Source organism: Glandiceps talaboti, chromosome 12 (genome assembly GCF_964340395.1).
Source record: "Glandiceps talaboti chromosome 12, keGlaTala1.1, whole genome shotgun sequence".
Lineage (NCBI taxonomy): Eukaryota > Metazoa > Hemichordata > Enteropneusta > Spengelidae > Glandiceps > Glandiceps talaboti.
The window spans coordinates 18,322,598-18,345,669 of NC_135560.1; the positions used below are offsets into that span (position 1 = coordinate 18,322,598).

Here is a 23,072-nt window from a genome sequence, read left to right on the forward strand (position 1 = left end):
TTTATGACCAAAGAGGAAATGTTCAAGGCACTGAAATCCCAAGTAAGCAGTACCATAAACATAGCAACTGCTCAACCAACGTGTTTTCAATCTTGAAAGCAAGTGTGAATTTATGGAAAGGTTTGCTGAAATTACACAGTAAATACATTCATTTCATTAGTGTACTATGCTGCATGTTGTTTACATTGTGTCTCAACATATGTTTATTTACAGGAAAACATAGAACTGCTCTGTCATGAACTAAAAGCACCGAAATATAACTTATATTTCATCTGTAAGTATGTCCAATCAAATGTTCCTTTGATTATTCCAGTTGTAATAGTAAAGACAAAATGAATCTTGACCAACACAACCACCAACTATGTTATTGTCAAGTATTGCAAATGTATGTCTGAATTTTCTTTGTTGTTGTATAATCAATTGATATCACGTGTATTACTATACCTGTAAAATTAATATTAGCTCTTTCAATAAATGTAAGATACTGAAATGTAAATTCTACTGGTGTGTTCAGTTATTGTCTCAGATTTCACTGCTATAGGAATATTTTCTTTGAATTCTGCTTCAGACTTCAGCAATGTTGTAAGTAAAAGTGATGTTAAAGTTTTAGCAGAGGCTGACGACCAGGAAGTGGTGAGAGAAGTCCAGGTAAATCAAGTTATCAAAGACATTTATAGCCTGTAAGATACATCCTGCCATTCTACCCTCATTGGTCTTCTGTGAGAGGGGAAGGCCAATGCATGAGGGTACCTCAACATGGCGTATCTTACAACCTAAGGCATTTATTGATGGCAACAATGAAATCTAAAATTTTGACAGGGATATTACTGATCAGTTTATTGTTTAAAACAGTCTTATAAAGGTGGCTCAAGAATGACACAGTGTCTGGTAAAGTCTGAACTTCGACAGCGCTCCAATGAACTTAAAGTATTTCAGTGTTCACAGTTATTTTCAGTACATCCCAACTAACAGCAACTAATAGAATACTAGTAGTAAGTCACATAAGAACTATCGGTAGTATGACGAAAAACCACAACTAAATGTAAAACAATTAAACTTTTCGTGATAATTCACTAGTTCATCATATACTTATAGACCCTGGAATGATTCTGCTTCAAGTTCTGTGTGTACATGTATTGTCTCCACATTAACTTACTAAAACATGTCTATGACACTGATAACTTGACTGTGAACCATTATTTTCAATCTTCTGATGATTAGTATATGTTTGTCAAGTATTGTTGTACTATAATCAGAATGAATACTTTACTCTGTCGTCTGAAGGAAGAGTTGAATTTTTAATTTTTGTGTTGTGAGAGAACTACATGCATTCTAAATATTAAATCACAATTAGTATTCCTATTACCATCATCTATGTTTACCCAAATTTAATCATTATCAAAATTGTCGTATTTTTCAGGAATTTTATGGTGATTATGTTGCTGTTAGTCCCCATGTATTTTCCTTTAATCTGGTTGGTTGTTGTCAGGTAAGAAGACATAATCTTGTCCAAATGTTTGTAAATCAATTTACTAGCTTCTCATGAATTTTGAAACCATTTATTTGTTCAGTGAAGTTTATAGCAAGTAGTACTTACAATGTAAACTAGTGTTACACTCTGCTTATAAACAGCGCCCTCTCTTGACCACCGTACAATGGCATAGATAAATGCCTCTTCCCTGAGCTGAAATTGAATGCTTATAGTATATTTGTAATCCTACATTTAAATAAAATGTATTCATCAACACTTAGATGTCATAATCAGATAATATATCATATTCCAATCCTTGTAAAAAATAAAAGACACTGGCCACTAGGGGTGCTATTCAACATTGTCACCAGAAGTGTGACTTGACCAGAATCATTCAGCTATTCTTTCTTGTACAGCCATGCATTTGTCATAGATGACGAAGAGTTTAGCCCTCATTTTCCATATCTTGGGTGTCTTACAATATTTTACTATATGTAGATGATTCTCCTGTTTTGTTCTTAAATCAAACTATGTTGATGAATAAATACTATTAATGAGTTGATGAATATCAATTGTATGTATTACAGAATGTCAATTGGAATCCTATGGTTTTGAATAGAGTGTGTGCTGGATTAACCTCTGTTTTACTGTCACTCAAGAAATGTCCAATGATTAGATACCAGAATTCATCAGAAATGGCCAAAAGATTAGCTGACAATGTCCGGGTAAGTTTGCCAGCATTTCATTCTTATCAGTCACTAAATCACTTGAGATATGTCTACAAGTCAAAGTGATTAAACTGTGTAAAAAAGTAGATTACACAGACCAACTAATCTAACATGATGTAACAGGACTGTAATATGAAATATGTGTGTGAATTTGATAAAGTTACACATGTATTTAAGATCCAACAATGAATATTTATGGACTCTGGGTTTATAGCTGCAAATGAAAATTTGTGATACCTTGACAATGGTGATGATTCACTCCCAAACTTTTTTGACTCTCTGAGGAGAAATTTTCATTTGCATTTGTACATTTCTGTACACAACTCTTGTTCCTTCCAATGTTTAATTTCATAGTATACACTGTCTATTTGATGGTGAGTCTTCTGACAAGGGCTTGTATAATGTTCCTTCTAATGTTTTCGGTTCATTTTTTACAGCAAGTAATATCCAAAGATGCAGGGCTGTTTGACTTCAGAAGAACTGATGTACCGCCAATTCTCCTGATACTTGATAGGAGAGATGACTGTGCTACTCCCCTACTCAACCAGGTAACACTTCATATCTGTATTGAAAACAACAAGAAAGAATGAGTCCTGCAAAAGATTTTCAGAAAGATATATGAATTGCAATATTTCATGAACTTGAAGGAATATTTAAACTGGAAATTCTTCAGATATAGTAATCCCAACGTTCAGAATTCTGACTTCTACCAACTCAAGTAACTGTCAATCTAATGTGACGGCATCTTCAATACAAACTTGTACTGAAATCAACCTAAAATTTGGACACCTATGGCAGGTCTCATGGTACCATGTAGAGTTTTTCATGGTGACTATGTACCTGTTAATGTTCTCCATGTAGAACTTCATTTCATTCGTAATATAAGGCTGTGTTTGAGTACATAATAGACACAATCCAGTACTGTGCTTTATCTGCAGTCAGCATTTATGAATATACTGTGTTGTATCTTTCCTAAAAGTCATGTATTTACTATGTTGTACATTTGATCAATTAATATTTAGTACTATGTGATATATTTCAGTGGACTTACCAGGCCATGGTACATGAAGTACTTGGGATCAAAAACAACAGAATAGATTTATCATCAGTTCCGGGTATAACTAGAGACTTACAGGAAGTGGTGTTATCACCTGAACATGATGAATTTTATGCCAGTGTAAGTATACCTAGCAATCTTAAACCTGCACTAGCAGAAACTGGAGTCTTACATATATTTTCAATCAGATCCCCTCTGAAAATTGTTCAATACCAAAAATTAACTATTGTACAAGTTAGTTCGAGGTTGATTTCTTCCATGAGTAGTACATTCACAGGTTGAAATCGTGTTCAAGTTTGGGCCCTTATTTTAGGGTGCAGACCCAAAAATCAATTTTACTGGATTTGCTGCACCTTGCTATGTGTACTGTTAAACAAATACATTTGCTTACAGGTGATTCAATATTACAAGCAAGTCATATCTAACAAAATAGTTTAAAAAACCCCAAAAAACCCATTCCAGTTGCAGCTAGTACAGCTTTGAACTTGAAGATAAAAATATGTCATTATGCTGAGAACATATGAATTGTACTTTGTAAAAATGACCTAATCAGTTAGTTAGTCATTATTTTGTAATACTGACCTGGCCCTGTAACCATTGTGGATAGAAGTATTCAAATTCAGAATCAAACTACTCCCTGCTTGGTGACATTTCATTTTGAATTCTTATTATATATTTTCATATGTTGCAAGTTGTCATTTTGTTCATGGTTTTGTTTGTAGAACATGTATGCCAACTTTGGTGAGATTGGTACAAACATTAAAGAATTGATGGATGACTTTCAGAAGAAGTCGCAGAGTAACAAGAAAATTGAATCCATTTCAGATATGAAGGTAATATTCTCACTATAGAATACACATCAATAAAACGTAAAAGAATGAATGTATAGCTTCCATACTCAGTAGATGTTATTATAGATAGTGATTATCCAACATAAAGAGACTGAATGGAGAATAAAGATTGTTAATAAGTATGATTTGTTTTTATTGAACTTGAACAAGTTAACTGACAAAGAAACTTGATAATGAAATCAAACATCCAATTCTCATATCTAGTTGTGTTCAGTTTCCACCGTGTTCCAGTGTAGACAGTGTTCAATCTGTAGAAGGACATATAAATGTATTGCATATTAGAATGCATTGGACTAAACAGTTTGTTCTGTGTGTGCAGTATTCTGGTTTTCTCCGGGTTCTGTTTTGTCAGGTCTTACTATATGTAGTGTTGTGATAGATTATAAATATTTTGAATAAAAACATAATTGTAACTCTGTTCTTCAAGTTGTAATTTTCTGATTTTAACAAACCCCATATGTTATATGGCTCTTTTAGGCATTTGTTGAAAACTACCCACAATTCAAAAAGATGTCTGGAACAGTTGCCAAACATGTGACAGTGGTAGGAGAACTATCTCGCCTCGTTAGTGCCAGGAATTTACTGGAAGTATCAGAATGTGAACAGGAACTTGCCTGTCAGAGTGATCACTCAGAAGCCCTCAAGGTAAGTATACTCAGTCCCCAAATTTGAAAATTCGTCTTCATGGGATAAATCCTTTGTATTGTCTAAATAACATGTCCAAGGATTCTGCTTTTCTTTATTCATCTTGTGTTATGATGGCAAGAACTTAATTCAACTCATTGGAATCAATTGCCAGCTGTCTACATGTAGTATGTGAACCCTCATTTATGACATAGAGAGGAATGGCATTCACACCACTGTGACCAGGAAATAAAGGCATTTTTGTTAACTTCAGATTCTGGACATTCATTTCATGATTTTGCATCCTAAACATAAGGAGCAATTTCTGCAAAACACCAAGTTGACACTTGTTCCTCATTCATTGTTCAGTGGAAGTCCTTACCATGGAAATGCATTGTACTCATGGAAGTCAGCAGACATGCATATGATAATAGCAGAACATAAATAGTCATGAGTTTTGTATTTGAAGGTAGGAGTTGGCAAGTGTGTATAATGTATGTGATGTAAAATCAAAACCCATATTTTACAAAACCGCTTTTATCTCCTTGAGTTGCATTCTTTCCTACTTTTCAAGAGCGTAATTTTGTCTGGAAGCACTAATTACTGGTAGTATTACTAATGGACATTATGCAGTCTCTAGGTGTCATATTGATTGAGCGAACACTTTTATTTATGGATTACTTATTGGATCATTCTTTTGAATAATTTCAATCTCTTTTCCATTTATGAAACTTATAATTAACGTTCTCAAGTTCTTTGGGTGTCAAACATAAGAAGTACATATTGTATGATGATAACTTAAACTTAAAGTGTGTTTATTCTTTCTGACAGAAAATTCGTACATTGCTGGACACCGACAGAAGTGCGAAAGTGACAGAGTTAGATGCATTCCGTCTTGTAGCTTTATATGCCTTACATTATGAGAGACACAGTAATAATGACTTAGCTGCATTGGTAGAATTATTAATGAGACGTGGAGTTAATGATAAGTACAGAAGGGTGAGTGCATTTAGTTTTAGTCCTCCCCAACAAACAGACAGACAGACAGACAGACACACACACACACGCACACACACACACACACACACACACACACACACACACACACACACACACACACACACACACACACACAGACCTTCCAGACAGGGATTATTGCAATCAGTTCTGTCTGTCTGTCTGTCTGTTTGTCTGCTCATGCACAGCCATATCTCTGACAATACAATGGCTAATATTGTACAAAGACATGTAATATTATACATGTCTTATGTAACTTTATTGGTCTGTAACAAATCCAATATTTTATTTTCAGATGATAAGAACACTGTTAGATTATGGTGGGAGCAGGTCAAGGTCTAGTGATCTATTTGGACAAAAGAATCCAATATCTCAAGCTAGGAGATTCTTCAAAGGATTGAAGGTAATAATATATTTAAAAACATTACTTCTACTGAATTACATGGACAGTTTTATCCAGGGTGTATATCTGACATTGATTGTATTAAGACATTTTGTAGGTACTCATAATTGTTTTCTTGGCTGGTTTGATTTCATACATAACCAACATACATAACCAACATGTTGTTAGCAAACACTTTCACAATTTTTATTGCTTTTCTAAATCCCTGTAGTCCATTTTGTTACTATTACACATGGCTTGATCTTGATGGTTTTGTTGTTTTGTGTCTGTAGGGGGTTGAAAACATCTATACACAACACACTCCACTACTCCAAGAAACGTTGGATCAGCTCATTAAAGGAAAACTTAAAGAATCAAGTTATCCATATTTAGGTACAAGCCAACTTAGAGACAGGTAAATATTAGTTATTAATTTCTACCTCAAAAGACAAATTCAATCTTACCATTTGTAAAGGTAGGAATATCAATGATACTTGGCTGGCAAATGAAGCTTGCATTGTTCATCAAAACAGCTGTTTTATTTTGACAAACAGTTTGATGAAATTCATAAATACAAGAACCAATGTACACAGTCTTCCATATACATTACCTTAGTATAAATGTATTCTAGACCCACTATCAGGGGTATTTGAACCTTGAGAGTGCCACCATGTTATCTGCCTCCCTCATTTAAATTACTGTCTAAGTATCCAAATGCTTCTATCAGGACTAATGTATAATATCCAGTTATTACGAGTGTCTCCCGAGTCTATTTTAGTAAATTACTGAAAAATTATTAGTATTGGAAAGAAATTAGAATGTTATATATATTATTGACCTATTCAGTATTGTTATAAATCTTTACCAATATTGACATGTAAACTTCCATTCTTTGTTACACAGACCTCAAGATATTATAGTATTTTTAGTTGGAGGTGCTACCTATGAAGAAGCCTATGCAGTGTATAATCTGAATAAATCCACCCCAGGTGTACGGATAGTATTAGGAGGAACCACGGTACATAACTGTCAAAGGTAAAAAATAGCATTCTTTTATTATAGCAGAGAGAGAATGTGTAGGGGTGTATATTAGCTATAATATTCTTGGATCTGAAAGTATTTTATGTGTTTGATATCCATAACTGTACCTCTAGACTGAAAGTTTTACATTGTTTGTTCTGTCGCTTACAACAGTATGGAGCACCCACAATGATGAATCTTTCGGTATACCTCACCTCAAGCAGTTGACCTTTGGCCTTACACTCTCATTTAAGTATGTTATGATAATTTTTTAGTCAGTGCGAGCTCATCTTCTGACTACAACATATGTCTCTCTGCCACTCCCTTTGCAGTATTTGATAATTAGGAGTGTTAATTGACAACAATTTGTTGATAAGTCAAGATTACACAAGTTGAAAACAAGTTGACTTGTACATAACCCATTGATAATTATATCTGTATCTGTTCTCATCTCTTCATCAGTTTTCTGGAAGAGGTTTCCATGGCAATGAACCCAATGATTACACCAGTGTCTCGGAGAGCACCAGACTCAAGATCATATAGCAACAGAAGACGATGAACACCAACATAAATTAACAATAAACTAAACGATAAATTTCATATGCCCAAATATGGTAATGTGTTTTAAGTTCATGAACAATTCTTGAAACAAAAGCAAGACCAAGAAATAATTTGGATTCTTGCATCACAAAGATAAATTCGGTTATCTTCTTGAGGGTGCCATTTGTAAATTGAGGCATATACTGTGCAATCATTTGACAAAAAAGGAATGCAACATATATCATCAATAATATATAGAGTTAGGAAAGTCGGAAATATTTGTAATTTAGTGAAATATAGTCTTGGTTACCCAGACTCTTTTTGTTGGGGCTCCATACTTCCACCCGCCATGCTTGGCAGATTGAAGTATGGCACCCCCAATGACCTGTCTGGACAACCGAGACAAATTGAAACACAGATTAACCAAATGAGAATGGTAGCAATGTATGCTGGGAAATTGAGAATGGTTTACATGTAATAGAGTTGTAAGGGTATTATCATTGCAATGCATGTTGGCAAAGTACTCAAATAGAGGACTTCCCGCAGGTCATATGAACGTCATTTTAGCAATGCATTCTGGGAAACCACTTGTATAGAGAGATTAGAAAATAGGTCACAGACCATTAGTATATCCATGCATGTAGTGGAGTATGATGTCTTTATTCTCTGTAAATGTTTACATTGTATTTGTCTTATAGTATCATAGTCATGTATATATACATGTATTATCGGTATATGTCGTCAGTGGTATTGGTGGAAGCTTCGAATCCTGAGATCATTCAGAGATGATGCTTAGTTAAACAAAAACTACAAATAGATTGAAAAAACTCAAAAATTACTTATAGATTACTAGTCTGCATTCTAGTGATAGGAAATTTACTAGAATCTATATTACATGTAATTGTAATATTCCTAAAAATATTTTTTCTTCACTCCGCCAAGTAAAATACATGTTACATAAGTGGCCCTGTCACTATGAGTTGAAGACTCCTTATGTCACAAAGTAATTTGTAGCTGAATGAATCAAACTATTGGAGATTATACCTGTTTATAAAACCAAATTTTATGAAAAATTATACACCATTAATGTAAACATTTATTTGACTATGTAGTGGACTTTTAGGTCACATATTAAAATGTATTTCATTCCACTTCATGATCCCATCTTGTTGTTCAGTTTTATAGCATCTATGTCTCAGTTGGTAAAGTTCTTGTCAAAAAAAAGCAATGAGTGAGAATCGTGACTCAGTGAGTATCAGCATGCTCATTACTTTCTAGTTTCACTTTCCATTTGTATATAATATACTTCTTGAGAATGTCTCCTGAGGAATAGTCTGGATGCCAACTGTGGTAACTGTTAGTGAAGGTATAAATCGTAACGATACTGTATAGGAACTAGACTACCTGAGGTACGAAAGACTCGAGCTGTTTTTGTACTCAACTACTGGTACATTAACTGACGCACGTTAGTACCCAGGTCTGTAAAGCCATAAATGTAATGTTTACTAATGACAAATAAAGTGTTCTCCCCAGTCATTTTAGCATGGAAGCCACCATGTTGAATTTTTGTGAATTTTTGTGCAGAACAAGTGAAACTCATTTGCATGAAATCGACACAATCTATTATTATGCAAATTAGTAAGCATGATGTGTGGGGAAATCCCTGGGGAAGAAGACTGAAAGACTAATAAATCATTTCTGTATATCTACCTTGCAAAACAGTGTATGCAAAGAAGACTCTCCAAAAACAGATGTTTACAATTTACAAAGTGCATGTACCAACACATAACTAGGAAAATATACATTGTACTGAAATTTTCCTGAGATGCATCCAATAAATGTTCTGTGAAAGAAAAATATTGTGTGACATGAAATTTGTATGTTTTTTTTACAAGGGAGAATAACCAACATTATGATCATGTGAAAGTGTTTCATATATGATACACTGTCAGCAACCATTTTATGTCGGATGTATATTGTGTTGTGATACAGTATGGGTGGCCATATGTGGAAATGTGTATCCCTGACTGCAATGGGAGGCCATATCCATATGTATAAATGTACATCATAATGCCATCATGAAAATGCATGTCATTGTACGTACGTACGTACGTACGTACGTACCTTTGTAAAGAGAATACTAGTGCACACTTTAAGCAAACTCGGGTCGCTATGGATCACTAGTCCATACCATTACATTATTTAAACCGATCACTGAAAGCTGTATGAAAATGATTTGTGATAATATGATATAGGCCATGGTCACATGACATAACATATCTTACAATCTAACATTACTGGTGCAGTATATAATTCTAGTGCCTTCTATAATTCTAGTAGTCATTACAATCATAATTAATATATCATGGCTCAATTGTAACTAAGCAGTATTCTTATAATTACTGGTAAATACATTTACAATTCATAAAGTTGATATTTTGTATCACACTGTCTAAAGAAATCATGTCAAACTTGATAACTGAATTTCCATAGTATATATTTACTACTCTATATTTTGACACTGTCTTAATACAAGTATTCATAGGTCTAGTTTCTGATGACTCTCTCAGTCTGAAAAATTTTCTTACAGAAAAATGTGTAAAATGTCATGACGGAATGTGTGTCCATGTTACTGTCATAGTGCTGTGTTGTATAACCCTGTTCTGTTGTGTTTGGTGAAAATTACATACTGTCATTGGCAACCAAATAGTCTATTCTAAATCATAAAATTATGATAAAAATAAAATGAACAGATTGATGAAATATGTTAAGTTCAAAGCTGTACTAGCTGCAACTGGAGCATTATTTGAAACTGTTTTGTTAGATTTAATGATTTAATTGTAATATTGTATATCTTGAATAGTATTGAATTGCATGTGGATACAATGTGTTTGTACAGCTGTACATACGATACAATATAATAAATCCAAACAATCGATTTTTGGATTTGCACTCTGAAATCAATGCCCTAATGTGATCACAATTTCAACCTGTTGTTGTACCACTTACGGACAAAATCAACCTGTAACATGTACAATGTGTAATTATTGGTACTTTGAACAATTTTCAGTGAATATATTGTTGGTTGTCAGATCAAAAAATACTCCGGTTATAGCTAGTGTAGGTTTAAATAAAAATCAAACACACTATTGAATAGTAAGCATATATAACATTCTATGAAATTGAATTACTTTTAGACCAGTTGAAAAAAAAAAAGATCTGAAGCCCAAATTTTTTCCATTTCTGGGGCAAAATTGAGAGACTTTTAGCAGTCACACTTCAAAAAAATTCTAGAAAAATAAACTTTCATTCCGAAAAAATTAAGTAAGTTTAAATTTAGGACAAAAATTTATGAATAAGTAAAATATTTTTTTATTTTTTTTTTTGGGGGGGGGGGGGGGGGGGGGGGGCTTATGTGTTTGATGAAGATGTGTTTCATTTGTGTGTTTTCAATGAAAGTTTTATTTTTCTAAACACTTCACCAGTAGGGATAAACTTTCATTTGCACATCTTTCAGGGGAAATCATTTCAGAGTATGTTTATTGAACAGTCTTTTATTAGGCAAAAAAAGAGTTAATATTCAGGATGGGTTAGCTTAGGAACAAAAGCAAAGAAACTAAGTAGATGGCAGGATGGAGAACTTAAAACTATTGTATACTACTATATGGTGAGAATTTGGTAAGAAAAATCAAGAATAAAAATTCTGAAATAGTGACAAACTTATTGATATAAAGAAAACAAAACAAAATTGAAGGTTTCAGATTTAAGAGTGCAAAGCTGTACACTATATGGTGAGAATTCGGCAAGATGCAAGGAAAATAAAAATATCTGACTTTGGTGTACAGAAAACAATGTGTTGAAGGTTCATAATGTTAATGGTGTATACTAAACTATGCAAAACACATATGATCATTTATCATGGAATTCTGAGTAATATAAACCCATGGCTGATATAGAATCTCCCAAACCTACAGTGTTACCTGGCTTTTTACAAACTAACACTGGATTGAAATGAAATTCAAGATTTTCTCTTTGCCATGATGTCAGTGGATTGGATGGGTCATACAAGACCACTCTCCTACGTAATGGTGCATAGTTAACAGACAACGCAAATGCATCTGGTATTTTCAGTTCATATTTTTCAGGTGTGATTTGTGTCTCTCCACAGGCTTGTTGTGATGCTGTCTTTGTGCCTACAACAACAGCTGAGTTCAGATTACTCCAGGTATCTTTAGTTTGACCTTTGACATGACCTATGACATGGTAGGATAATGAATGGAAATGTACACGAGTTAGTCTTGATTTTCTACCATTAGAATTTCCTTTGCCATAGTTTGCTAGAATCCAATGCATGATGTCACCAACAACTCCGATTTCTGGCAAGTTTTTGTCTGATTCTATCACTCCTTGGTGTGGTCCACCAGCAGCCGATGAAATGAAGGATAATTCTTGTTCATTTAAACCAAGTGAGTTCACCACTGGTACAATCTGTATAACATTAATGAGAGTAAGACAGTCAAAGGATTATAATACATAACCACACTTTTAGTCAATTTGTTTTTTTGAGGTATCTTGCTAGCAAACAAACAGGCAGACAAATAAACTGGTCAGGAACCAAAATTATGGTATGGAAATCTATGCAACTTAGTTTTACCAGTTTCCCTGTGTAATTGATATTCCCATCTGGGGACCTGATACAAGGTAAAGCAATCATAGCTTATATCAGATGAGATTTCTCCTGTTACCAGGGTTCCTGAACCTTACTACAACACTGATTATATGACTTGTACTTCTCCCAAACACTTGACAATGCAGCTGACTAATAAGACAAGAACTCCATTTTTACCTGTTGCAGAACTTCTTGCATAAAGTGTTTATCAGCTAAACTAGCCAACTCCAGATGAACTGGAATATGTCTTGGTATCTTCTCAATCTCCTTAATCACACTCTTTAATCTGGTTTTCCAAAATGATTCATTTTGTCCTGGAAGCAAGTGTAGACCAGAGAGGAGAACCATGTCGGCCTTAAATTCTGAAAAACAAAAACCCAGAAAGAAACAGAATTTACTGACGACTAGTAACAATTGTTTTGAGTTCTGACAATTTAATTAAAGTCTGATGTAGTGGTTGGCTAGTTATTCACTTTGATCTATTACTTTCATTTTTGTTGTATCATCATGAGTTTTATATGTTCACATTTTCATCTTGGTCACCACCGCTACATCAGATTTTAAATGTTATGCATACATGCAAAATTAGAACATACATATCAGACTGAGTATAAAAGAATTGGTCAGACGTAGGGGCAGTAACCAAGATCAAAATGTGAACATGTAACAAAGAAGACAATGCAAGCAAGAAAAGGGAGGCAAAATGATCAAACAGTTCTACATTGGATTGGGATTGGGAGATCTAATAATAAGAATTAGTTAGGCAAGATATACATGTAAATATACAGACAGATATAACATCTATCACCTAGTCTAGCTGCTAGACCCTTGGGCAGTTCTATTTTAAAAGTAACTGTATGGCTTGCACTCCACAGGAACTATGAACAGAGATACTGTCATCCTTTGCCTTTTGTTTGGTAACCTTCTGAGTGCAGATCTGATGTCTTACTACAAAACTATGTATTGCCATGCAGAAGGTCTTATTTTACATGAATGTATCTTTGCTCATACTTTCATTGCTCATATTGTCATACCATTGGTTGGTTTCTGTCAGTTTTGCAGATATTGTGATTGTTACTTTGATATTATCAGCTAACTTTGCAGACATGATAATAATTACCTTGAATGTTTTCTGCAAGTATTTCTAATTTTTCCATTCTACCATTAGCCTCATCATTAGATATGATAAACCGTGTTGCAATAGGTGATGTGACACCACCCCAGGATTCTCCTTTGGCATACTCCATTATCAAGTGGACTTCATCTTTGTCTTTCATACTGGTTGAAGGAACATTGATTTTATCATGGAGCAAAATCTTTAATTTGGGTCCAACAGGTCCAATGAATAGAACCTAAGTATAAACAACAGATTCATTCAGATATATGGATTAAAAATATACACTTGACAATCAAACTTTTATGGAGGAGAGAAAATTACATGGAACACGTATATAAATTAACTTGATGATAAAATACAAGTAAATATAATGTAGGCGAAAACCTGCTACAAGTTCAGTTATTATTCTGCAAGTCAGTGTGCATGTCTTTTATTTCTGATTTGAATGGCAAACTACATGACATTCTAGTCTTCTGTGCAGCTGACTGTGTGCTACAATAATGTAGATAAATGGAAATACTACTCTCTGTTTACTATGATCAACACAAACTAAACTTATATTAGCATTTCGCAAAAATAGTTTTAGTTTGTGTCTATCGTAGTAAAGACCTCGATTGTCAAAGTAGTGATTATGACAATGAAATCCACATGAATCAAAGTAGTGTACAGTCATTACCTGACAATCTGGTATAATACTTGCAATCTTCTGACCAGCCAAGGCAGCATTTCCACCAACATAATACTGAAAATATGATCAAAATTGCACTGAGTCATTATCCCGTTATGAGATGATTTGGAATGTTATAACTACAGACAATGATGTCAGTATTTAAACTGTAAGTAATACAGTGACATGTTGAATGTAACCCAATAGTAAGACATTTCAAATGTAGCAATATCAGTACAATGTAACACCATAGTAAAATTTAAAGTACTCCGTACAATGCATTGCTCCTGGTGCACTTTTATTCTATGCCATAAGTACATATTAAATACATCTATAATTCTCAACACATTAGCACTTTCCAATTAACTACTTGTATCAGTATATTTGGTATTCCTAAAAATTGGCATTCTGACCTGTTTTGCTGTCAGATTATTTGCAGCTTCAATCACTTTCAGAAACACTTCTTTGTCTGCAAAGAACCTTTCTGCTGCAGCTCCTTTCTCAAAGTAGAATGCAAATGTCTCCCCGAGATCTTGGAGTGATTTAAGCGTTTCATGATCTGTCCCTTTTCTGGGTTCAACTTGCAAAGCTTTCAGTAACTCTGTGGCTGACACTATCAGATCAACATTCCCATTGACGCTGGGAGATTTAAAAAAAGAAAAGAAGCATTATTAGTATGCTATTACCCTCCTAGGATATGAGGATACACTGAATATAAATATGTGAAAGTGAAATTTCGACCATAGGTATTAGTGCTGTCAAACTGTCACTTGAAATAAGATGCAGTATATAGACAAATAGTTTATCCTGACTACATTAAAGATTTATCTTTTACAGTAATAAAATCACCCAAGTTTTGCATAACATGAATATATTTTACATGTACTTCATTTACATACCATATGTTGTGACCAACATAGTAACAACCACCGGGCCCCCTCCCCACCCCAAGATGATGCAGTCATACAGAAATGATCAGATATAATTGGTAGTACTCATAATTCTCGTCATAATTACACCTGTATTGTTAATGTGCATGTAGGATTAAGATTTATATCACAATCTACAAACTGATAACGATTCATAATTAACAAAATATGTTTTCGAGATTACCACCATCCGTTCAACTCACCCTACAGCCACTTTATATACATGATTTGAAGGTTGTGTAACAAGTGTTGCAAAGCCATTGGCTGTAGCCTCTTCGGGGGAGCTCGCTCCGTGCCAAGGTCTAGTTGTCGAATATCGGCTATACAAGTATGCAGCTGCTACAATAAATATCCCATATGTTAATAAATTGTTGGCCATTATGCATCACTGTCTGAAATACCACAATCGTTCAACGTACAATACCTAACTGTGTACCGTACCGTACGGTGACCTCAAAAGACGGCAAGTGTCCTGCAACACCAAAAATAAACAAGATAGTCATCCACATATTTGAAGTACACAAAATAGTTCTAAAAAAATTATGATAACTTTTCGAATTTAGTTTAGAGAAACAATGTTATGTATTTGAATGATTCAATTTATGTACATCAATTTGTATTTATCAACAAATTAACAGTTGAAAGGTTTTGGAATAAGTGTACGCGGAATAATTTCAGTTTACCTCTAGTAAAAAGGCTACCAGCTGATCAGTATTCAAAATGGCGACGATGGAGATGGACTGTTGGAAAGGTGACTGGGGTTTGCCCTCAGTTGACACCAATTGTCTGATTGTGATGGTGAGTTATAATGTTAATTATGTCCTACAGTTAAGGTCGATCAAGGTCATCGATATCCCAAAGATTATCGATTTGATCGTGAATAGCTAGGTGTGGTTGCCGAATGTTCAAGTGACAGCAATCATCATGCAGTTAATGTCCCACATGGCCCAAAATGTCGTCTGCTGTATCAGTGCAGTGTTTGTAATACACATTACCCTGTATTGTTGTCTCGTGTTTTGCTTTCTGCATGATGGGGGGACAGTGGGCATAATTGAGAAAATCCTCAAAACTGATCACTAGAACCATGTCGGGTCGGGTATACTAGTATAATTTATCCATATACAGGAAGTGCAGTAACATTCACAATAAGTTACATCATGCATGCATGCATATGCACTCGAATCAATGTGTATGACTTAAAACAAAAAATATGTATGTAAATATTACATACAATACATATTTTTTTTCTACACATTGATTTGAGTGCCTGTGCATGCATGCAACAGTCAAGTCCTGCTTGCAGGGCGTCGTGGGTCCGTAACTCGATTCTGACAGTTGTCACTCGAAATTAGCATACCTTCACCTTATCTATCTATTTAGTATATTTAGTATATAGTATTTATTTACCCAAAAGCACGAATGAACATTACAGATACACATACAAAAATCTATCTATCTATCTATCTATCTATCTATCTATCTATCTATCTATCTGTCTGTCTGTCTGTCTGTCTGTCTGTCTGTCTGTCTGTCTGTCTATATTATCTATCTGTCTATCTATCTCTCTTTCACCAGTTGAGAAATCATTTATTCATTTAACCAAATTTTGATTTCGCAGAAACACAGATTGTCATTGCTGTTAGCGTTACCACCTATAGCCACATTACTCAAATAATGTATTCTTTCTTACAGACATATGCCAAATTTGCTGGTGCTCCTATCAAGATGAAAAGAACTAATAATCCATGGTGGTCACAAACAGGTAGGTATAGCCTCTATGCAAAGATTAGTATTATATCATTTATTTGATCGTATTATACTATTTACAGCAAAACACAGATGATACATCCCGATTTAGTGTAATGACTTTTTATTGTATCAGACTGATTGCCTTGAAATACTGAATATGTAAACCGCATGTTATACACTACAACTGCTGACATCATACCGTGGATGAATGGATCCTGTTACAAACAGGGAAAGTAAACAAATGAATTGGATTATTAACACTTTGCACAGCATGTTGGAAGTACATAGACTCGTACTTCATTCCATCATTTCATAAGAACAGTTTTATGGCCTTTCTACATAGTAGTTCATGTTCACAACAAATTTCCAGTTCCCCTGGCATTTCATGTACATGTAAAGAGGCCATAAAACTGTTCTTATCAAAGCATGGTGTGTAATACATCTATCTGCTGGTCCAACATGTGAAGTTATCAACCCACTTCATTTGTTCACTTTCCCTCTTTGTAACAGGCTCCATTTGTCCATGGTCTGATGTCGGCAGTTGTAACTTGTTATTAGTGAATTTTATATTTCAATATGCTTAAGCACATTTTCATACTACATTTTGCACTATATCTCCATTCTTGTAACATTCATTTCTATTCCCATGTTGTGTAGGTGAATTACCAGTTTTCAGAAGTGATGGTAAAGTACTCCATGAACCTAAAAATATTATTAAGTTCCTAAACGAGAGCCATTGCAATCCTGATCAAGATGTACCAAAGAAAGAACACATCTCAACCTTAGCATATGCTTCATTGTTAGAAGAAAGACTACTACCTGCTTTGGTAAGAAAATAACCATTATATCTTGATAACCATTTATATATTCAATTTTAAGTACTTCTTTTGAATCAGATTTGTTCAACTTCTGTATATTGATACACTTCTACAAAAATACCTGCACAACCCGATTTGGTTATCCCATATCTGTAGCCATGTAGGTTGCCTCAGTAGTTTCAGTAGTCGTCACTCAGTTGGCTTTTTTCAAATCCTCCATACTTCTCATTTTATCAATTACTTTACTCGTTTATCATGATTGCAACTTTCTTACATGTTCTTGTTTTTATATATTCATTTCATTCAGAGTGTCTTTAGTGTCTTGTGCACTACCAACTGAATTCTCTGTATGTCGACCTAGCTATATATCTTGGTAAACAGGGCTCGAAATTAACAATAGTCCCGTGTCCACAGACTACCAATTCTTGTCATGGGGCTACCATAATTGCAGCTGGTAGCCCACTCAGACTATCACTGATTATGCAAAAATTTAAACGATAGAAGATTTATGGACACAACAATATTTTAACAACACACATTATATTTCCAATAGAGTAACTCTGTTTTCACTTCAGGAATATAGGACTATTGGTCACCATCCTTGGGCCACCAATTTCTGAAATTGGTAGCACTTGGATTACCATAGAAAAACATTAATTTCAAGCCCTTATAAATTGGTAACCGAGTGTCCAGATTTTTTATGTCATCATTATAATAGATGTGTGAATCATTCCATTCATAACGTCTATGTTATTGATAGTCCAACATTTCACAAAGATTATCTTTATGTTTATAAATATAAAAGTATTTATAATCCCATACATGTATTTTTATCACTAGTTACATACTTTTTGGGTAGACTCCAGAAACTATGTGGAATTCACACGTACATGGTATGCTAAGGCAATGTCATTCCCGTTCAGTTTCTTTATACCTGGACAACTTCATAAAAAGGCTGTAACAAGGCTGGAGAGTTCAAGAGGAGGAAAACATATAGAGGAAGAAGAAATGGAAGGTTTAGTAAGTAGATAGGTGTTTTAAAATGAAACAGTACAACAGAAATAGAATACTATGTACGTCAGTACAATACAAATACAATACTATGTACTACAGTACAATACAAATACAATACTATGTACTACAGTACAATACAAATACAATACTATGTACTACAGTACAATACAAATACAATACTATGTACTACAGTACAATACAAAAACAAACTAATACAGTACAACACAAATACAGTACTATGTACTACAGTACAATACAATACAAATACAATACTATGTAATACAGTACAATACAACATAGCAGAACACAAATACAATACTATGTAATACAGTACAACACAAATACAATACTATGTAATATACTACAATACACAAAGAAATGGCAGGTGTAGTAAGAAGATGACTTGTTATACAATACAATATGATACAATACTATACAATACAATACTAGAAGAAATGAAATGTTTTTGTAAGCAGATAGTTTTCATACAATGCAGCAGGGCAGTAAAATACAATACAATATAATACAATATTGTACAGTATAGGTGTTGCTTCAAAACATCAAGATTATAAGATTTAAGCGAACACAAAGGAAATGAAATTACACTAATATTGAAATAATACTGGATAAACAATGTATTTGCAGTATTTTATAAATCCCACATTTATTTTTTGTTTTGTATTATTTAACAGATATACAAAGATGCAAAAGAGTGTTTGAATTTACTGTCAGCTAAACTAGGAGACAAAGACTATTTTTATGGAGATACGTAAGTTATTGTTTCTATGATTTTTGAATACATTATTGTTCATATTGTGTCCTACAAGTACAACATTACTATTTTGTTTCAGGTAAAGATATATTGCACATAGAAAAAAAGCACATATGACACAAAGGAAAAAAAAACATATTGCACAAAGAACAAGCATGCGGCACATAGATGAAACATGTTGTAGCCGTTATCTTTTATGTGGATTTAACCAGAAGAGGGTATAGTAGATTTTTGTACAGAGATCTTTTGATGCTCAATTGGCCCAGAAATAAGTCTTACAGACTAAGATGTACAACAGAAGGGTCCTATTTTAGGAGGGTCTGTAATAAGCTGTACTACCAAGATATCCTAGTATATCTTGAAACAGTCTTGTTCTTCCTGTACAGTATTGTTACGATTTATACCTTCACTCACAGTCTAGTCAAAATCGTTACTCTAGAAGTCCTGAGATGCATGAGATGTTTTTTAAAATTCATCCACAGCCACCCACACAGTCATTAACATAATGACACAATTCTAACCAATAACACAGTCCCTCATAAAGTTAGTGTTTATTGGGGCAGTTATGTAATGTCCAAATATGGTATATTTGTCAGCTCAGGATGCTACTTATACAGTTGTTTACATCACTATAGCAGCTGGGGTTCACTGATTGAATGAACACTTTCTGTGCTGATTGAGAGACTTTGACCAGACTGTGGTTAGAAACCACAGTTGGCATCCAGACTAATCTTGACTGAAATATTCAACAAACCTGTTCTCTATGCAATAATTCAAGTGAATTGTTATTCATATTTTGCAGACCTACATCTGTAGATGCCTACATCTTTGGTTACATAGCACCACTTTATAAAATACCTTTCCCGAATAGCAGACTACAAGTTCACTTGAAGGGCTGCCAAAATTTATGTTCATTTTGTAACAGAATTTTACAAATATATTTTCCCCCAGATCCTGAAGGTAAGGTTATATTTATATTCTTGCATTATTTTTATACCATAAATTATGCTATTGTACGAGTTTTTGTGATATAATATGTGCCTCGGAAAGAAAGGATATAGACTTTTGTTGTCACTTTGTTCAAGACAACTCAAATCCATTCTCAGTAAAATAAAAAATTTAAAAATCAGACTGTACCCTCTATATTTTTTAAATAGAGGTCAAAATGTTATCAAAATTAACCCATTTAGAATCAAATATGGCCACCAAATCCAATATGGCTGCTGAATATAGTGTTAACTCAATATAAAAGTAAAGAGTTGACTATTTCCCTGAAAACAAGATAAGATAAGATAAGATAATAATTTATTGAGTAGATTTAAATGCCTGCTACAAACAGATATAAAGACAGATTGACTCAAGGAGCAATAAACTTAAAACAAACACAGTAACATACACAGTAAAATATGAAATAATACAAGTAAAACATTTGTAAAACACAGACAAAACATGACTTCAAATAAACTAGTTTCAATTAAGAGTGTGTGAAAAGAAAAATGGTTTTTCAAATTTCTCTTTATTTCATAAACAAAAAATAAGCTTTCATATGGTAAAGTTTTAGGGGATTCAAAGCACTTTGATTTTCAAATAAATTGGTCTCCAAGATTGCACTGTTCAATAACTATTAACCATATTTCTTGAAGTGTTTTGATAATTTGATACAGATAACTATAAGATTAACCTTTTTAATTTTGATTTTATAGCCGAAAGTCCAAAACCAAAACCTGAAGAAAAACCATCTGATCCATTTGATGATCCACACAAACGAAGGAACCAAATATTATCAGTTGGATTTGCCATGGTTGCCATGGTAGCATATGCACTGCTCAGTGGACTAGTTCAGATTGAAGTTTCCTCAGATGATGACAATTTTGGTGACTCAAGACCACCTCAACTAGAAACATTTGAATTTGAAGATGATGATGATGTTGACGATGAAGATGCCCACCAATAACCATAGAAACAAGTGAATACTTATGGGAAGAGATCAATACTTACTCAGTGTGTGTCACTATGTACATGTACAGTGTCAGAGTGTGTGTCGCTGTGTTTCTTTTGGAATTAAACATTTTTGACCAAAAAGACACATTTTCAAACCATACCTAATTTGCATATCACTGATGGGATCATCATGTCATGGACAATTCTTAATCCAAACACCTCTAAGAACGTTCCAACGAAATTTCAGACTGATCTGCTGAGTGATTTTGGAGATTTTTGACCAAAAGTCATATTTTTTTTACCTAAATCACACACCACACTGTACAATATCTTACCCACAACTCTCTCTGATTGGTATGCTTGGAGGTTCCTTATTTTATAACTTTTTCAATAATCCATACTTTTCAACATTTTAAGCATAGTAATTAAGTTTAATTAATATGTAGCAAAAGAACGCTTAGGAATCAAAAATAAAGTTCTAAATTTTGGATAAAAATGAACTAACAACTAAATTAAGCATGTGCTGTGAATAAAACACTTTTCACTGTCAAAGTGTCAATAACTTGGGTAGTCAGTGTGTATGATGAGTTTTAGTATGTAAATTTCTTTTGTCATACCTATTCAAATAAATCTATATCTTTGGCAAAGACATAACAGGTGCATATATTTTCCTTAGTTTGGTCGCAAATATTCTGCATGTCTTTTAAGAAAATCTGCTGACAAATTCCTAAAATTGCTACTCCTTCTACAATAAATCACTGATACCAGAACCGATGAAAATGGGTATTCGGAAACTCATCAGTGGCAATTCTACGCTTGCCAAATGGAAAAAATGTTTTTAGAAAACCCTATACACTGGTGAGATTTGTCTGACTTCAAGGAAATGATGTCTAACACTACAAATCAGAGAGAGTTGTGGGTAAAATGTTGTACAGTGCACCAGTGGCAATATCATTTTGATTCAAACAATTTCTTAAAAAAGACTCAATGCTCACTAGTATTTGTCTTGGAACTACAATCCTACTCTACCTTCCTGCAACATATTATTGCCACAGTTGTTGTTTTGGCATATAGATAGCAGCTGATCACAGTGGGAATAGTTGATTATAGAGAGTCTGCTTGTATTGAGAAACTTTCTGCATTTGCTGAGACAGGAAACCATTTTGTACACAGACTGCTCTGAGAACAAGTTTCAGATGCATCTACCCAAACCAAATATTTACATCATACCTTTAGTTTCAAACAGATTATCTACTTCCTGTCTATGAGATAGAGAAATAAATATCTACTTTAACCACATTCAGGGCAACAGTGAGGTTCAACACAAGAACAGCGCATATGTGTTTTATTCCTTGAATAGTTTACACACCCACTTCACTAGTTTGGGTAGGTACAATGTCAGACCTTTATATATTTGCTACAGTGGTCTGAGGTAGCTCAGTGTAAATCAGAGATGTTTTTCATATTGTTCAGACATTGAGGAAAGCAGCAGTGCTCTATGATTAACCAAGTAACCAATACCATGTATACCCCCAAGGTACACACAGACAGGAAGTAGAGTGCCACCATGGCAAATTTTGGAAAGGCCTATTCTGCTGCTCTCTATCTGCTAAAACAAAAACTGTGGCAATAACATGTTGCAGGTAGATAGATTTTAATTGTAGGATGTATATATGTGTTTTGTCACAAAGTCACGACGTTGATGT

The 23,072-nt window shown here is 34.0% G+C and overlaps 3 protein-coding genes across 3 annotated transcripts in view; 2 read left to right on the top strand and 1 right to left on the bottom strand.

Moving 5' to 3' along the window:
• The window catches only part of LOC144443169 (vacuolar protein sorting-associated protein 45-like), an 11,128-nt gene extending 1,607 nt beyond the window's left edge, over positions 1 to 9,521 (top strand). The window contains exons 3-15 of the mRNA XM_078132546.1: positions 214 to 274; positions 569 to 648; positions 1,421 to 1,489; positions 2,059 to 2,196; positions 2,637 to 2,747; positions 3,242 to 3,376; positions 3,979 to 4,089; positions 4,585 to 4,752; positions 5,563 to 5,730; positions 6,044 to 6,151; positions 6,424 to 6,545; positions 7,034 to 7,165; positions 7,613 to 9,521. Coding sequence (XP_077988672.1) covers positions 214 to 274; positions 569 to 648; positions 1,421 to 1,489; positions 2,059 to 2,196; positions 2,637 to 2,747; positions 3,242 to 3,376; positions 3,979 to 4,089; positions 4,585 to 4,752; positions 5,563 to 5,730; positions 6,044 to 6,151; positions 6,424 to 6,545; positions 7,034 to 7,165; positions 7,613 to 7,709 — 1,500 coding nt within the window. The 3' untranslated portion in view covers positions 7,710 to 9,521. The remainder of the gene's footprint in view (positions 1 to 213; positions 275 to 568; positions 649 to 1,420; positions 1,490 to 2,058; positions 2,197 to 2,636; positions 2,748 to 3,241; positions 3,377 to 3,978; positions 4,090 to 4,584; positions 4,753 to 5,562; positions 5,731 to 6,043; positions 6,152 to 6,423; positions 6,546 to 7,033; positions 7,166 to 7,612) is intronic.
• Positions 9,522 to 11,599: 2,078 nt separating this feature from the next.
• On the bottom strand, positions 11,600 to 15,524 carry LOC144443046 (ADP-dependent glucokinase-like). The gene is made up of 6 exons (XM_078132418.1): positions 15,276 to 15,524; positions 14,557 to 14,782; positions 14,153 to 14,218; positions 13,480 to 13,711; positions 12,537 to 12,721; positions 11,600 to 12,178 (listed from the first exon to the last, which is right to left on the bottom strand). The coding sequence occupies exons 1-6, from the start codon at positions 15,449 to 15,451 to the stop codon at positions 11,600 to 11,602; spliced, it is 1,464 nt and encodes a 487-aa protein (XP_077988544.1). The 5' UTR covers positions 15,452 to 15,524.
• A 268-nt stretch (positions 15,525 to 15,792) lies between these two features.
• LOC144443551 (metaxin-1-like) lies at positions 15,793 to 21,758 on the top strand. The gene is made up of 7 exons (XM_078133078.1): positions 15,793 to 15,870; positions 16,765 to 16,834; positions 17,479 to 17,648; positions 18,480 to 18,659; positions 19,346 to 19,422; positions 20,228 to 20,385; positions 21,090 to 21,758. Exons 1-7 carry the CDS (start codon positions 15,793 to 15,795, stop codon positions 21,377 to 21,379), a joined length of 1,023 nt encoding a protein of 340 aa, XP_077989204.1. The 3' UTR covers positions 21,380 to 21,758.
• The last annotated feature ends 1,314 nt before the right edge of the window (positions 21,759 to 23,072 follow it).

Coding starts and splice junctions, on each gene's coding strand:
- LOC144443046 (XM_078132418.1), bottom strand. CDS start 15,451: ATGGCCAACAATTTATTAACATATGGGATATTTATTGTAGCAGCTGCA. Junction 14,783..15,275: donor GTATATAAAGTGGCTGTAGG/GTGAGTTGAACG, acceptor TAAATCTCCCAG/CGTCAATGGGAATGTTGATC. Junction 12,179..12,536: donor TGCAAGAAGTTCTGCAACAG/GTAAAAATGGAG, acceptor AATGTTATACAG/ATTGTACCAGTGGTGAACTC.
- LOC144443551 (XM_078133078.1), top strand. CDS start 15,793: ATGGCGACGATGGAGATGGACTGTTGGAAAGGTGACTGGGGTTTGCCC. Junction 17,649..18,479: donor AAAGACTACTACCTGCTTTG/GTAAGAAAATAA, acceptor TTTTATCACTAG/TTACATACTTTTTGGGTAGA. Junction 20,386..21,089: donor TTTTCCCCCAGATCCTGAAG/GTAAGGTTATAT, acceptor AATTTGATACAG/ATAACTATAAGATTAACCTT.